Below are 16,569 nucleotides of genomic sequence, written 5' to 3' on the forward strand. Positions count from 1 at the left end.
TATAAACCTTGTGAGCTGTTTTAAAGGTATTAGTCTATGCATTGGTCTTGAGAAGGATATGAGTTTATCAGAGACCAGGCAGAGCCAGAAAGTCCAAACTAGAAGCTAAACTGCTCTAAATCCTAGCTTTACTCCCCCTCCATGAACAGGGCATACTATACTGTCCTAAACTACACATTCCGTTGCAGTCACAGCATTACAAGTGATTGCATTACTGCAGCTTAGTAAGTGACCGCCCGATTACTAAACTAAAGCCAGCACTGGTTGAAGGTGTGAAGGTCAAGGGCAGCTTTGGCAGCAGCGACCAGAAGACAGTGGATTTTAGGAGCTGGAGAGCAGTAAGTCAAGCAGCACACCAAAGACCATGGGCTTCAGGAGAGCAGATGTGGAGCTGTTCAGGGACCTGGCAGGCAGGACCCTGCAGGAAACTGTCCGGAAGGGGAAGGGAGCCTGGGAGACCTGGCTGATTTGTGTGGACACAGGAACATCAATAAGGACTTCCCATTGTACTAGGAAATAAGCAGATGTGAGATAACTTGGAAGAGAACTCTTTAGCAGGGGATCAGACTAAATGACCCCCAGAGGTCCCATCCCACCTCAGCTACTCCGTGGTTCTGTCGCGTCCAAGCCTGTAGCCTGCTTCAACTGTGACGGAGAATGTACTCAGGTTTTACACCTGTATATGTGTGTACATGCACAAAGGCATGTGTGCAGGTGTATGCAAGTAATGAATACACAAGAATGAATTGAGTAATTTTGCCTGTTTTGTGCAGCTCTGGCTTTTCTACAACTAGAGCTAGGTAGTACAGACCAGAATTCAGGATCAGGGAGCCATGAAGCTCACAAGCACTTTAGGTCTTGGCTTTTAAGTGGAGCAGCACCTGCTTCTGAACGACTGAATCACATCATGTCCAGAAGTAATGTATTTCCATTGCCAGAGCTATTAGCCAATATAAACACAGGATATTTTAAAATGAAAAGAATAATTCAAATCCTGTTCATGTTCTATGATTCATATATTTTATTCCTAAATTTCACAGAAACTGGAGACTGGAATTAGAATGGTCAGCATACGATTCCTGCTTGCAGTCAAAGAAACCAACATGGTTTTTCTTTATGCCAGTGCAAATCAGTATTAATGAACGTGGGTGGAAGAAAAATTAACCTTTTGAATAGACTGTCTGGGTCTTGCATTTCAGACCACAGAGCTGGGCTGGATAATTTGAAGCTGCAAATCTCTTTTGTCATTCCCTCTGGGTTTATGGGGCAATGTCTGTGGCCACAAGAGTATCCTCTGGTCTCACTCATGTTGGCAGTTATGCTGAGATGCTGTAGGAGCTCCAAAATACAGTATTAACATGGTCATTTTAGGAAGCTACTGTGTATGAGCACTCATGGACCATGCCAGTGCTCTCACCTTGTGATAAACACAGGAAAAGGCAGTTTTATTTAACTCTTCCATTAAAGACTATATAAATGGACACTTCTTACAGGGCAGCTTGCAAAGTTACGCTAACTGAATAATGTGTCTTCCAGATATATGAACTAACACTTCCCACTGCGATGGAAAGGCAGTGAAAACTGAAATCTTGTCATTCCCTCTGAAAACCTGAGCCTTCCTAGTTAAACTTTCCCCCACAGCTAGCAAGGATGAAGTGATAAGCATCACTGCATGTGCTTCACAGCTCCCCTTTGTAAGGAAAACTAAACTCTTTCTTACATGTGGAAGACATGGAAGAAAAGTGCCTAGCAGTTTTTTGAGGCCCTCTACACATCAAGGGTCTGTGACTTAACCCCAGAAATGTCAGTGGAGTCACAACAGGGACAAATACAGCCTCCCTGTTTTGGAGCTGGTGTACACAAGACTGCACCTCTCTTTTTTCTCTCACCACACCAGCCTCTCCTATTCTAAAAACCCGTTTCTCGCTCAAATCTTCTGGGGAGGAGGGCTCTGTAGAGCAATCTGGGCAATTGCCCAAAGCAATCTGTAAAGCAATTTTCAACGAAAAGAATCTTTCTTTTCCCCAGCATCTGCCTCACTGGCAGCAACTCTCCAGCTGAGAAGGCTGCCTGCTGCCACCGAGGAACTCTGCTGCCCAAGCAGGGTGACACGGTTTCCTCAGTGTGCAAACAGTCCCTGTGAGGACGGTGTCCTCCCAATATAAGAGCAAAGCTCTTTGGGGATTGCAGGAGCACCTCAAGTGGGACTCTCCTGCACAGGGCCCAGTCCTGCACGACTGTAATACAGCTGGAGAAGAGCTGAGATCTGCTGACATCCCCTGAAGGCAGCCAGACACATTGTGCCATGCAGAACAGGCTCTTAGCTGCTTGCTGTCCCATCTCCCTGCAGAGGCTGAAATATGGTGGCTTTGATTTGGAACCCCCAAATCGCTTCAGCCTGGCAGGTACTTCGGTGCTGAAGCCGTACATTGCTTTGTTCTTCAACGGTTATTATTCCTAGGAAATATCTTTGCTCCAGGCATAATCCTGAGTTTCCTGGGACATACGGGGCAATACATCTTCCCTCCTTTAAGCCCTGAGCAGGCATGTACAGTAATACTGGGCTGTACTGCTGAGGTTAGTTAACGAACTGGAGAGCTGAGCTTGCTCTGCCCTAGACAGAGCACTGATAGAAGGTGTTCAGCATTCTAGTTACTGATTTTTTTATTAAGAAAATAAGCCCAGGCTTAGCAATGTAACAGTAAGCTATTAGTCCATAACTTGGACATCAAACATTAATTCTAGCTTAAGCCAACAGCTGTTCCCTAGAGCTCTTCAGTCTTTAGATGGTGACGGCCTGTCCTTTAGACAAATAACATGGGCACAAATAACTCTTGCCCAGGAGGCCCAGCACTGGGCAGGTATTTTTGCAGATGGCTTCATCTTAGAAAGTCCTTCCTGAGAAGGGACATGGGCCCTGAGTGCAAGCCACAGCAAAGCCACTGCCTGAAAACCTGCGAACCGATGCAGAGGACCTCGTACCCAGATAGAGGAGCCCAGATACAGGAGCAGGACAGGAGCCTCAAAGTACGCTGCTGGGTTTACTGGGAGGTGGCCCTTTCCTCAGGCTGTTAGCTGCTAAAAGTCCCAGTGGGAAGGCTGGCGCGTTGGTAAAGCCACTAAACCCTGCAGCTTATTGAGCAGATGGCAAGGAAGACTCGGAGGCTGATACAGGATATAGGTATTTAGCAGAGCTGTGATAGCCAGACACATACAGGCTGGAAGACCACCACCTTTCCTGGGTAATACCTTCTCTCCCTCCTTCCCTCGTTCCCCATAGAGCTTCTGGCTACAATGCATCGCCTGAAGGCACATTCTGCTTAATGTGACGCCATGTGTCTTTTTTCTCTTGTTTAATTATTTTAACAATATCAGTCATTTCCTAGATTGCTCGTCCCACATCGGGAAATCCCAGTCCTCAGTGGGCCAGCTCCCAAGGCGAGGGATGTCAGATGAGGAAAGTGCCTGTGTAGAGCCAAGGGGAACAGAGGGCAGGGCCCAGGGAGCGGCAGTGCCTGGCAGAGCCACTCCTTCCCCTCCACAGGGTCTGTCCTGCCTCACTCACTGCCCACAGGAGCTGTGGGACTCTGGCACTGACTATTTAGCTGCATTCAGACAGAACTGCGCTGCTTCCCCTGTAGCACTTCACCAAGAAACTGTAAATGGAGAAGTGCCCATCTTATGTCTGAGGCATGCCCCAGATTGCAAAAGCAGTGTTAAAAACACCTGCCTGAGGAGTGTCAGGAAAAAGAACGTGGGGAACAAAGCAAAACCCTGGACTTCCATCTAGTTTGTGCAATTTTCCAGCTGACTTTCCTCTGGGGCTTCTCGCTTTATAATGATTTGTGGTATTTAGGATTGGATGTCAATGGTTTTCTGCACAGCCCAGCTACTCTGTCACTGGAACCTTGCCATGGTCAGAGGAAGGATGGTGAGGCCCAGTTTGTCATCTCAGTGTCACCAAGCAAGTCTCTCCAGGGACACCTGCTCGCTGGGAATCTACCCTTTAGTTATCTACCCTCTTTTAATCTTCAGCAGACCAGAGGATGCTTAACAGGGCAGCAGCAACAAATAAGCCTGTACTTCACATGATATCTAATACAATTTTGTCCAAAATCCTAATAGTTCTTCCCTCTCACCCATTACAGTCCTATGCTCGTCCTACTCATCCATTTTGAGAACTATATTTAAAGTAACTAAAGGAAGGTTCTGGATTGATGCCACTGGAACATTCACTGACAAATCAGTTTTCCTCTGTCATCAAGTCAGGCTGCTGGGTTGTACTTTACACCAACATTCAGGAGACCCTGTGAAAGGTGCTTAATACAAGCAAATTCATAGACACCGTACAGGAGGGACCTTATGGGGAGTTTCCACCGAGGTCTGCACTTCCAGCAGAATAATCTCAGAAGTCTATTAATTGTCCATGCTGAAAAACACTGGCATAGAGTTTAAGGCAGCAGTGTGATTTAGCTGCCAGTGCTTTGCACTAATACAAATCCCCATCTTGGACTTGAATTCTGAGCTGTAGATGATGGAAATGGCTCCAGGGAACACAGTCTTTCTGCGAGAGCCACTCACTCTGCAAATGTAATTGCTTCAAATATAAGCCCCCCATGCAGAGCTACACAGCCATGAGAAACCTTGGAGGAGACTCTCAAGTATTTCATTGGAAAAGATCAGTCAGTAATGAGGAATGTCAGATTTCTATGTACTCCCTCTTGTAAGAAAAAACAGAATTTCCCCCCTTACATCAGGAGGTGGTTTGGTGGTGCTGGAATGAGATTTCATTTGAAGAAGATGTCCACGCTACCAGTAATCTATCTGGAACAAAGGAAATGAGAAGCCTCAGTCCCTTTCTCCTCAAAAATCACTCTGAAAGGTCCATTATTTCCTAAATGATTCAATTCCTTCAAGGTAACATGCAATGACTTTATAATGGCACAGTGATTGTGGCCTATTTCTTCATGGAAAGGGAGGGTAACTAGGTCATGGAGAAACAGAAATGAAAAGGCATTGAAGGCACAAAAATCACAAAAATATTTCCAAGTTGCCTCAGAGGGAGAAATGGCTCTCTGCCTGTTGTTTACAGCTCAGGTTTTCAGCACTCCTACCCCAACGCACCAGGGTAGCAGGAAGGGTGGGGTTTCGCTTCATGGCCCTGGGAATGCCTTTGGCTCAGACCTCAGTTCAAAAAAGCCCACTCTCATTTTGTGGGCCAAGCACGTTGCTGTGCCTGAAAGGGGACCCATGGGAGTACTATTTGCTGCCACCGTTTCCTCCTCCCATCGCCGCTGTGACGGAGGCAGGAGCTGACCTCGGGCGCCCCAGCGTCTCAGCAAGGCCAGCTGAGGCTTTATGTCTCCTTCACACCGGCACGGTCAGCACAAAGGGGCTGTGATCACCTGCCTGCTGTGTCTCCCCTTGTCTCACTGCTGTCTTAGTCTTAATCAATAAATGGATAAGATCGCCTCTTGTATTCTTTCAGAACATATTCAACAGCAACGAAGATCACTTGCAGCAATAATCTGCCTCCAGGGACTCACTAACTAGAGAGCTTCCCTGAGTGCCCACACAGGTGCATCTGTGCAGGCAGATACTACATTTTCCCAGAGAAGGTGGCACTTCTGATCCTCGTTCCTATTCATCTCAGGGGCCAAACTCACTAACTCCAGTGAGAACAAGGCCGGTCCCCTGAGATACACTCCAAGTGAAGAAAAAAAGAGTGTGAAGCTCATACAGGCACGTACTTCCTTGGCTGTGCTGCCAATACTAACTGCCAAAGTTCTATCAAACCCTTCCTGGCAATAAGTCCCGATGTGCTGAAGCTGCCACTGGGATCATTACATCAAGATGCACAGACTGCACGAGGGATGGGCTAGTGCCCAGGAGTGGATGCTTTGGGATTTAAAAAATGAAGTAGCTTTTTTAATTACTTTTGCCTTCTCGCATGATTTTTCATTAAGTCTGCAAATACTGGGTCACAGTTTCTGCCCATCACATTGGCAGCTGCAACAGATACTCATGTCACTTTTTTTTATCTTCTGCATTCAGGACTTTCTGGAATACAGAGGGAAATGCTGCTGATTTTACCACCAAATGTCACTGCCTCCCTGGGAATAGCTGGAGAGTAATGCAGCTAAATCTGTCCGAGCTCCCACGTATTTCCACCCCCTTCCCAGGCACAGCAGCACACTTTAACAAACCTGCTAGTGGCCCAGGAGGGAAATGAGGTGACTGATCTCTCAGAAAGGGAACTGGCTACATGTGGCTGGATGGAGCTGCTGGGTGGTTTAGCAAGGCACAAGTCAGAAATGGGGAGGGAAGTGGTTGGCAGCTCAAGATGAAGATTGAGGCTGTGCTGAAGGATTGAGAAATGAGAGAAAAGGAGAGGGAAAGGAACTATTCCTTTGGGCAGTGAGGCACCTGGGGACATGCTGAGCAGAAAGCTAGAGTAAGAGTCAGAACAGAAGCCCCTTTGTGAGTCAAGAGGTTGCGGTGTAAGAGGAATCCTATTCTCTGCTCACCTTGGCTTTGTTGTCCATGGTAACAGCCAGCTGCATCCTCTTCCCCATCCTGAACGTGAACATATGATCTGCTTCCTCCTCCTCCTCCTCCTCCTCGCTGCCAATGCCGAACCCAGGGCTTGTAGGACAGGGGCTCCCCCATTTCTCGCTCACCACCCTTTTGTCCTGGAAAGCGAATCACTTCTTTTAGCAAATCCAGGCCCCTCAGCTCACCAGTGGGATTCCCTTCCCCAAACACACCTGCATGCGCGCAGGGAGGCCATCTACCAAAAGGCAGGCCTTGCCCCAAGGATGCTCGCTGTGCCCGGCATGGTGCCGTGACATTCCTAGGGAACAAGGGGCTCCTTGTCTGCTCAGCAGCGAAACCCACAATTACAGCGGGTCTGGAAAATCCTTTGCACTTACAAATCTGACATTTCAGACTAAAATGTCAGAGTTATGGGAAACAAATGTCATCCTCCTCTCTTTCTGCAGCACTCTGAGTTAGATCAGGAAAGCCTAAGTCCTGATGGAGATGGCCTGGGAAGCCAAGTGGATGGCTCCTGAGGGTGGTGCTCACCATCGAGAGGGCTGGGCTATCTTGTCCATAGTGTTCAGTCTGGGTAATTGCATCTTTCAGGTCCTGTATGAGAGAAAAATGTGTGCAACAGCCCACCTGCGGAGCAAAGCAAGGGCTGGGGCGTGGCTGAGAAGTGAGCCGTGACCTGGCCTGGATCTAATAGCCCAGGAGCACTGACTGCAAGCAAGGAGGTGGGCTGACCCCACCAGCTCCGCGCGAGCTCTAGTAGAGGACTTCGCCCAGGGGTTAAAGCGGGACTGGCCGGGTGGTTCACCAAGCCCCACACTGCCGGGAGGGGTGGACAGGGCTTGTCAGACACAGATTTGGCCCAGTTAGGAAGGGAGTGTGGGACTTGCAGGCTTTGCCCCAGCTGTGGGAAGCCCCAGAGCAACCAAGGGCTACTTGCTTTGACCACAACTTTGCCCAGCCTTCGGGCACTCTCAGAGGCACTCCGGATGCCCCCAGTGACACACATCCACCTGCCTACATGTCTGCAGTGATGCTGACACCCAGGACCCGTCCAGAGCCAAGTGTGCCTGTTCACACATTCATTCATTCATTCACCTATGAATTCATAGTTCCATGTGCCTGGGTACAGGTGCTTGGGCATGGCTGGAAATTCATGTACACTGCCTAAAATCACACTGAGCACACACCTCTGCAGAGTTTTCACATCTGTTTGCAAAGGCTTAGGAGCCCTATGCCTTTGCTGTGGAGGCTACAGCTTTCAGAACTGTCACTTTGCTGAGGTAGGACTGGAGTGAGAGCTGGCCTGTGGTGAAGGAGAGGCAGCACTTACATTGTGAGCTTTGGTGATGGTAATAGTGAGTCCGTCCTGCTTGGGTCTCCGGGAGGTAACAGCCATTCCCTCCTGCTCTGCTCGCTTTTTGTCCTCTTCAATTTCCTGAAACATAAATATCCTTATCATCAGTATGTACCTGGATGCCCACAGATGTTGTCCATTTTCCTGTTTAGGATTTCTCCTAAATGGACCCACTTCCACCTCTAAGAGGGAGTGGACCACCTCGTGTCCAACCTGTGTGCCCTTGGGAGGGGTCACAGGCATCTCTGACCTCCATTACCTGTCCCTGTGGCACAGGGTAAATCTTGTATTGGCTCAGAGTGTGCCCTCTGGTCTCAGCATACACAGTGGAAGCAAGCCCAGAGCATGGGGGCAGCTTCCTGACTGGCAGGGCAGATGATGGGTTTGAGGTTTGGGAAGGATTGGGTGTAGGATTTGTGGAGAGGCTGGAAGACACACCAAGCCTGCAGAAAGGGAGGGCCATGCTCAGAAGCCATCGTCCCTGTGTCACTCTGGGGAAGGGCATCATCTATGGCCAATGGTTGAGATCTGACTATCTACTAGGCAGCTTCTTCCAGAAGTCCGATGGTGGGGGCAGGTGGGCAGCATTTCGTATGGGATAAGAGTTCCTCTCCCCCAGGCTGACCCTGGTGTTCAACCCTTCCCAGAGCTTTCCACTACATACCACTTTTTGCTGCCACCAGAAAAGGTCCAAAATGGCTCCTGTGGTATCAAAGGAAATGTCTTCTAAGCAAGACCCAGCCCAGAGCACCACTCTCAGCTCTGGACCCAAGACACAAAGCCTACTCTGGGTTTCTGGGTTTTCAGCACAGCTCTCTGCCACACTCGAGACTGCCCACCCAGCCAGCAAATGTTAAAGAGCCCCTAAAGCCAAGTGGCCTTGGGAACAGACAGGAGAATGTCTCAGACAAGCCAAGGGGGATCCTTCTGCCAGGAGTACCCCCAGGCTGTCCTGCTCTGCACTGCCCTATGCAGGCACCCATGGAGAATGGTAAACAAATCTGCAGGGAGAGCTCTGGGTCACCACAGCGTCCCCTAAATCAGCTCACACAAGCCAGGCTGGGTATCTCCTCCAGGCCCCTGGGTAGACTCTCTTGGCCAAGGCAGGACAAAAAAACAGCTGGAGGGCTTCCTCCTAATTCAGAAGGTAACCAACAAGCTGCTAAAGCCTTGATTTACCTTCATCTTTTTTTTTTTCATGGAATCTCTTTTGGAGATCTCTGTGCTCCTTGCAAACACTGGGACCAGTGAGGAAAGAGCTTCAACCCATACCCCTGCCCTGGTAGGGAAGATAAACCTATCAAATGTCTTGAGGATGCAACCTTCAGTGCATCCAAGAGGATAAGCACGAGGCACTGGAAAGGACAGATGAGGAAAAAGTCAGGGGAGTAGGAGGTGAAGGGGTAGAAAAGGTGTGATGCAGGTAGAGGAAGATGGTAGGGAGAGAGGAGATACTGCAGCAGCAAGGCAAGCTGCTTTCCAGTGCAATTCAGGAGCTGGAGCTAAAGGCAGAGGCTCTGCCAACCCACTCCGAATCCCTTCTGATGTAAAAACTGTGTTTGTATAACAAAGTCACTCCAACACCGCTGACCATTCTCATTACACTGGGAGCTGAGGACTCCAAAACGGACCTGGCAAAGGTAAGAACCTGCAGACTTACCTGGTATCGTCGTATGAGTGCTTCATTCTTTTTCCGCAAAGCCAGTATTTTCTTATCGAGTTCAACATCCTTCTGCTCTTTCTTCCTTAACACTGCATCATCCACAGCAGCATCCTGAAAACAGGAGCAAGTCATCAGTCATCAGTCATCACACCAACAGGACAAAACCCACTCCTTCTGTTGAGACAGGGTAGGAAGTGGAAGAGTCCTTCCCCACCATTTCTCCCCTTGGTCCTCCATTAAAAAGAATACTGTATCTTGTAAACTGACTTTTTCCTGACAGAACTGACCTTTTATTTTCCTACAATTTTTGTTCAGCAATGAGGTAGTTAGAGCAAAAGCTGTTGTCCCAGTTTGGTGGCTGTCAGTAGGCTCCAGAGTTAACACACTGCATGCAGTAAATGACATCTCTCCCTGCTGTTGGTGCAGGTGTTCCCAAGCACATTAGTTCCCCTCCATTTATATTCAGAGAGCACCTTGGTTACCACTGGGGATAAAGAATTGGATTTTTTAAATTCTACTGACAGCAGTGTCTAGCAAAAATTAATGCTGATGAGCATCATCTCACTGCAGCAAGCTGATCCATATCGTCTAGACTCTGCCCAGTGTTTGCATGAAGAGCAAGGTGGCAAGGCTGAGATCTCCAAGGCACTACAGGTTTATTTTTAAACAGTGTTTTTATGCTCTCCTTATCAGCATGGCATCTGCATGCTGCAGAGATCTCATATTCCCACTCCTCCACTCACACAGAGAGCCGAGTAAGATGAAGCGAGACTGAGGAGGGAAGGAACCCCAAATCTCTGAGCAGGCATCGCACGTCTGGGTACCTCTTCTGCTAACATGGCAACTCTAAGCACCACTAGGCTACCCCCATCCCGCCACCTTTGCCATTTGGCCCTGTGCAATAAATCTGCCGCAGGAGCACTGCAGCAAATCCAGCTGCATCCAGCAAATCCATACTGCCCACAGTGCCAGGAAAGTTTGGAGGAATTGAGAAGCAAATGGAAGAAAAACGTCGCCCATCTTGCCACAAACAGACGTTGCTCCTGCAGACGATTCACCCATCTAAAGCGGAAACAGCCAGCGTGTGGCAGAAAAGCACGGTGACGGTCCCCAGGGGCTGGAAAAGAGGTGCCAGCGTCCTCTGGGGTCAGCGTGGTGAAACAATCCTGTACCCCTCCTCGCCCTGGACCTGTCCGGGTCTCTGGGGCCAGTATCAGCCCCTGCTCCAGGACACCTCAGCCCCCAGCTGGACCCCGGGGGCCGGGAGAGGGACCTGCCAGGGCAAAGCTGTGCCCCACCCTCAACTCCAGCCTCCCGAACCCTCCCAGCCCCAGCCCGGTGCTGACCTGATGGCTGCTGTAAGCCTGGTCCTAAAACCAGTTTCATGAGTATACTGGGGATAACTGGTGAGGTTTCAGTAGTGGGGATAGGCTGCAGGGTGCCCTGTGAGGGGACTGACCTCAGCTGGTTGCAGGTTCCAGCCGGCTCCATCACGGGCTTCCCGCCAAAACCCAGCCAATCAGGGGAGTCCGTGGGGCCTCTGAGCCAATCAGGGCAGTCCGTGGGGCCTCTGAGCCAATCAGGGGAGCCCCTGGGGTCCCTGAGCCGTCAGAGGAATGAGGCATCCTCCAGGGGAGGCAACGGTGCCTCCAAGGAAGCGCATGTCAGAGAAAGGGGGGAAGGAGGCCAGGGAGGAGGTAAAGAAGAAAAAGGTGCTGCTGGGAGGAGGAGGAGGAGGAGGAGGAGAGGCCCACCTGAGTGGGGACACCAGAGCAGCTGCTTCCGGCAGGGAAGCCTCCCAGCACGGACCCCATCACCGGAGCTGCCCTTGCCTTGCCAAAGGGAGAGGGTGCCCCGTGCTGAGTGGGGTGAAGAACAAAAACATGGGGGTGAGTGGTGCCAGCAAGGAAGCAGGGGTGTTTTTCCTAAGGAGGTGTTTGGTTTTATTTTTCTTTAAAACCAGTATCAATTGTTAATATATGGTTGATTGGCAAATAAAATTCCCTGAAACAATAAAGTGGTTTTGCTGGCAATGCATGGGCAAGGCATGTTTTTTGCCCATCCCTGTTGGCTTCCTGTCAAATTCCTCATAAAAACACCAAGACCTTCAAGACAACTGTTGGTTTTCCCATTTTTGCGGGAGTGAATCACCACCACCTCCCTGCAAGTGAGTATTTCTGCTGCCCTTGCTTCTCCAGGGCCAACAGCTCCTGACTGTGCCCATCCCCAGATCAAAAGCCCCAGGAGCATCCCCCACTGCAGGCTCCGGAGATTCAAAGCTGGGAAGAGTTTCTGCAGAGACAAGAGGGGCTTTTCCTTCATTAATCATGACATAGCAGGTGTGACCTCCTTCAGGGAAGGATCTGTCAGGGGCCAGCCACAGCAGCTGGGGACACGGGATCTGGGTCTGACACCCGCCATGCCCTGGGAGCCTTCGTGCCGGCGGTGACTTAGGCAGCCAGGCTCCCCAGGGTCTGGCCTCCAGCGGTAGCCAACAGGCTTGCAAAGCCCTTCTCCTGGGAAGGGAGGGTTTCTCCCACAGACCTCAGGTGCCTTTTGCCTGGTCCTAAGTAGGTCACCAGAGGAAAAACTGGAACAGTGGAGGTCTGGCAGAGGGGATGGAGGGGTGCTGTCAAACACAGCCCTTCTTAAACTGAGCCAACACACAGTGAAAGCCCAAGGCTCGATGGCAAAGAGTAAAGAGCTGTGGTAGCCCAGGGGAGGGAAAGCCTTTGACTTTGCTCCATGTTCCCTGTTTGTGAACTCTATCCAGTGACATACAGGGGCTCCCACCTCCTGCAGATGTATGTGTTTATAGCGTGCCAGTGCATCAAACAAGGCACAACTAAGGTGACGGGAACCTGAGCTTTGATTTTTGTGTGTCATGTAGAACTTTGCCAGGATGGGGATATTCTGCCCATTTGAAAGCACAAGATTTTAGATGAGCTGCAGGAATTACCTCCTTAACACGGGAAGGTTTTCACTACCTGAGAGGTGGACATCGAGTGAGAATGTGGGCACATTTGATCATCTGGCCCTTCGGAAAATAATTCTAGGTAGTGTGTGGGAATTCAGCCAGGGGTTAGCACCACTGCTCTTCCAAAAGCATCACAGGCCTCCTGGGAACCAGGGCTGCAAATCATCCCGTGTGCCCAGCCAGCGCTTGCCTTCAAAGGAAGGGATCCAGCTGCTGAATCACCGCACATGCCTGTAATGCTCAGTCTTCCTTTCCAGGGCTTTACATGAAAAAACCCCAAAGTTAATGACATTTTAGCTCCCGTCAGGCAGATCTGTGCTTGATCTGCAAAGAACAGGGCCATGGATGGGGGGAGAAGTCTGCGTGCGTTATGTTCTTTGGTGAAAAGGGACTAAAGGTTGAAAATGTGATAGCATCACAGAGGAGGTGGGCTGGATGTCAGAAACAAGAGAGGGGAAAGGCAGGGGAACCGGTTTGCTAAAGCAGATCTCAGATCTGCCGAAGCGCATCTTCACTTGCCTCCTCAGTGAGGGTTATTTTATTGGTGCTGATTTACCAGCCCTTGCTGAGGGCCACTCTGCCAGGACACAGGCATGCATTTGTGTTCAGGTGGAACAACAGGGACATTTAAACCGCCTCCACACACTCTCCTGCTGGACAATGGGATTTTGTCAAGGTCTGTGGGAGAATGAAACACGTTTTTCCATTGTCATCAATCAACCGGCTACACGACAGGTGAGTAGACTGTATATGTGGGTGGATACACTTTCATGGCCATTTTGCAAGGCTGATTAAAGCCGAATTCAGTGTTTACCTGAACAGAAGCTATTCTCTGAGCACTAAATTGGCAGGTTCGCTGTTTGCCGAGTGCTGGGGTGTTGGCTGCTTGAGGGTGGGATCAAAGTGGTGTATGCCCTCAAACACACCCCTTTCATCTTCCAATTCCTTTGAAGGGGCACTGACAGAACTGCCGGCTCAGGAAGAATTTAAAAATTCCTGCAGAGATTGTATTTGTGCTCTTCTTTTTTCAAAGGCGAAAGATGGAAAGGACCTGTCAGGCCATTCTCCCTCTCCGCGCAAGACTGCACATTTGTCAGCATTTTGTCTACGTTGCAACACAGCTCGTGCTGGGGGGAGGGGGGGTCTTTCCATTTCCAGCTGGAAACAAGTCACTGGGAGGAAAGTTTTGTTGGTATTCAGAACTTCTCCCCTTTATTAATGAAGCCATTAAGGTATTTCTCTCTGCGCAGTCTGGGGAGCTGCGGACGAGAGCGGTCTGCTGCCCGCACACCCCGAGGCCACAGAGCAGCCCCGCTGCACGCAGAAGCGCCGAGCGGTGTTTAGAGCCCACGCACCAGTTCGCAGGGGCTCACCCATTGTATGGTTCAGCCAAGTCAGCGTTTGCTTGTCAGCCACCACTGCGAGCCAGCCACTAACAGGGGGACGTGCCCTCTCCTCCGCTTCTGGAACCAACTCGTCACTCCAGCCCATGCTGAAGCTGATGCCCAGGATGAAAAGTGGCTACACCGTGCCCTCCCCGGAGTAAAGCTCTTCCGGGGAGTCAAGGTGCCCGTATGTCACAGCGACCGGAGAGTTATAAATGGCTTTGGCAGAACAAACGTGCAATGGCTTTGAATCAGCAGCCGAGCCCAATGCCTCCTAGATAGCAAGGCAGAGCGAGGAAGCTGCAGAATGAGAGGCCTTTTTCTCTAGCAAATAAAACTGTCACAAAAGGAGAAATGGAAAGCTAGTGGCTTCGTGCTTCAATTAAATGACGACATCTCGTACTGTCATACCCCCACTCCTAAGTGGCACACACACTTGCTACGCAGCTCATCGGGGGCTGGAGGGACGCCTCGCTCCAGACTGTCTCTGTGTGCAGTGTTTTCCCACATACTTCTACGATCGCCTGCTTCTACAGTGAGAGACCTCGGAGGCAGCAGGGTTGGAAAAGCGAGAAAGACAGAAGGTGGGGGGGAGGGAAGAGGAGAGGGGAGCGGGGCCCTCAGCTAACACGCTTCTGCGTAAGCAAATGCATCCGCTCTTTTTAAGAAATATCCTCTGGCTTGACAGCTGCAGCTGAAACCCTTGCCGGGATAGGCACCATCCAGCACTGCCTGGGTTTCTGTTTGCTGTCTGCCCTGGCCTCCCACCCTCCTGGGAGGCACATTGTCCTGAGCCAGCCACCACAACCTGCCCCTGCGACGGACGGGTAAACCCCGGCACCCAAAACCCACACACACGCCCCCAGCAACCCCCCGCCGACACAGTACTGTTTGTTTGCTCCCCGTGCCTGCTGGCAGCCAGGCAAGGAAAAAAAAACAACAAAGCGACAACCACCGAAAGGCCACCCTGAAGGAATCGAGTGCGAGTCCTTCCGTGGGCTTTTTGGGTGAGGGACCCCACCGCCCCGCGCCCCTCCCAGGCCCCACAAAGGCAGCACTCACAGCTCGGTGCATGTTGGACATCGGCAGCGAAGCCCAGCAGATTCCAGAGCAGAGCTAAAAGAGGAGAGCCATCAGACGGCCTTTCTCAGCACTGGTTGCACAGCATACAAGATCATGTTTTGATTACAAAAGCCTCGTCTGGGCTCCCAGCCAAGAGCACTGGCTGCCTAATATACCAAGCACAGACAGGGTTTTGAGTGCCTGTGTCCTCCTCTCCAATCTCACTCTCTTTTTAAAAGAAACACTCCCCCTTTTCCCCCCTCCTGACTCCTTTTAACTTCCTGATGCCACAAGCCCTCGTACAAAGTGGGAAAAGCCAGGCGAACAATGAAAAATGGATCAGGCAAACAGCTTGACTTCACTTCGTGGCCATTCACAGGGTCGTGTTATTTGTTATGCATGGCTAGTTGCACGCCTGGTGGGGGATCGGGAAAGTATCTGGGGTCCTGAATGTCTTGTGAGTGCGAGTATGTGCATGAGCCGTCAGGGGAAAACAAGTGCTGGATTTGCCTTTTTCTGTTTAATTTCAGTATTCTCCAGGAATGATTTCCCAGCTTTTAAAACGCGCCTTTCTTTCAGGGTGGGAACAGATCAATGCTGTGGGGCGGGCATTACCAGCTGGCACCATGACCAACAGAAACCACACAGTCAAAGGAGAGGACTCCCCATAAGTCCACATCCGAAAACTGCCAAAATGATCCCCAGAAGAGTCACAAGTAGCGGGGCTTTGGGAGAATGGGGGCAGCATTCAGCTGCTGCGTTGTGAGCTGCCACACTCAGACCCTTATCTCAGCGCTGCGTCCTGGCTGTGTGCTATATCCTCCTCAATGCAGGCTGGCTGCTTGTCCCCCAACCTCCGTGGGACCCACCTCGAGCAAGAGGCAAACAGGAGATGGGGGCACATAGGGGAATATTTCGTTGCCCAAGGACCAATGCACACCCCAACCTTAATGAGGGCCCTGCTACACTGATACGGTAAAATAAACAAGCAGGCCCACTGCTGGTACCTATCCCCTCTAAGACTTTTGAGGAGCTCAACGGCTGACAAAATCCAAGTTGTTCAACCCGAAATCCAGCCTGGTTCAAGGGAAGCCTTCAAAAGATTTTGAAGAACTCTGAGTCTGGCCCCTCCTCTGCACATAACTCCAGCTCTTGGAGATCATGGTTAAGGCATTAAAGGAGCTGGAAGCATGGCTCAGTAAAAGTGCTTAGAGGGAAAGGCTGACCTATATTAATTAGTAGCTACTCAAATGATGAAAGGAAGCTGAAGCCATTTCCCAGGCAGTGCCTCTGGATTCAGACTCAACGAAGGAAATGGAGACTCTACTATGGATGGAAAACTGGGAAGAAGACACTTTGGCAGAGGCCAAGTGCTCGTCAAGAGGTTTGTGAGGGAAAAGCCTGTGCAGGAGGTCCAGAGCCATGTGGGGCTTTTTCTTGCCCTGAGAACATGCTGCTGCCTTGGGTTTCCAGGCTGGCACAGTCCCTTGGTGGGGCAGAGGGGTGGCCTGGTTTTGGTGGGGCTGGCAGCCTCAGGGCTGCAGGGATGCTGCGGGGCTGAGCCAGGGGGTCA

General features: G+C 50.5%; 1 protein-coding gene across 2 annotated transcripts in view; it reads right to left on the reverse strand.

The window, feature by feature from the left end:
- CCDC9B (coiled-coil domain containing 9B) overlaps positions 1-15,199 on the reverse strand; it is a 49,825-nt gene extending 34,626 nt beyond the window's left edge. Inside the window, exons 1-5 of one of the 2 annotated variants that reach the window (XM_026850261.1) lie at positions 14,997-15,199; positions 9,570-9,683; positions 7,886-7,990; positions 7,087-7,149; positions 6,528-6,692 (exon numbers count right to left, since the gene is read on the reverse strand). In XM_026850261.1, the coding sequence (XP_026706062.1) occupies positions 6,528-6,692; positions 7,087-7,149; positions 7,886-7,990; positions 9,570-9,683; positions 14,997-15,017 (468 nt within the window). In that variant the 5' untranslated portion in view covers positions 15,018-15,199. The remainder of the gene's footprint in view (positions 1-6,527; positions 6,693-7,086; positions 7,150-7,885; positions 7,991-9,569; positions 9,684-14,996) is intronic. The other variant, XM_026850262.1, reaches the window with a different exon arrangement.
- Positions 15,200-16,569: the final 1,370 nt, after the last annotated feature.

This window comes from Athene cunicularia, assembly GCF_003259725.1.
Source record: "Athene cunicularia isolate RWA chromosome 5 unlocalized genomic scaffold, athCun1 chr5_part2, whole genome shotgun sequence".
Taxonomy (NCBI): Eukaryota; Metazoa; Chordata; class Aves; order Strigiformes; family Strigidae; genus Athene; species Athene cunicularia.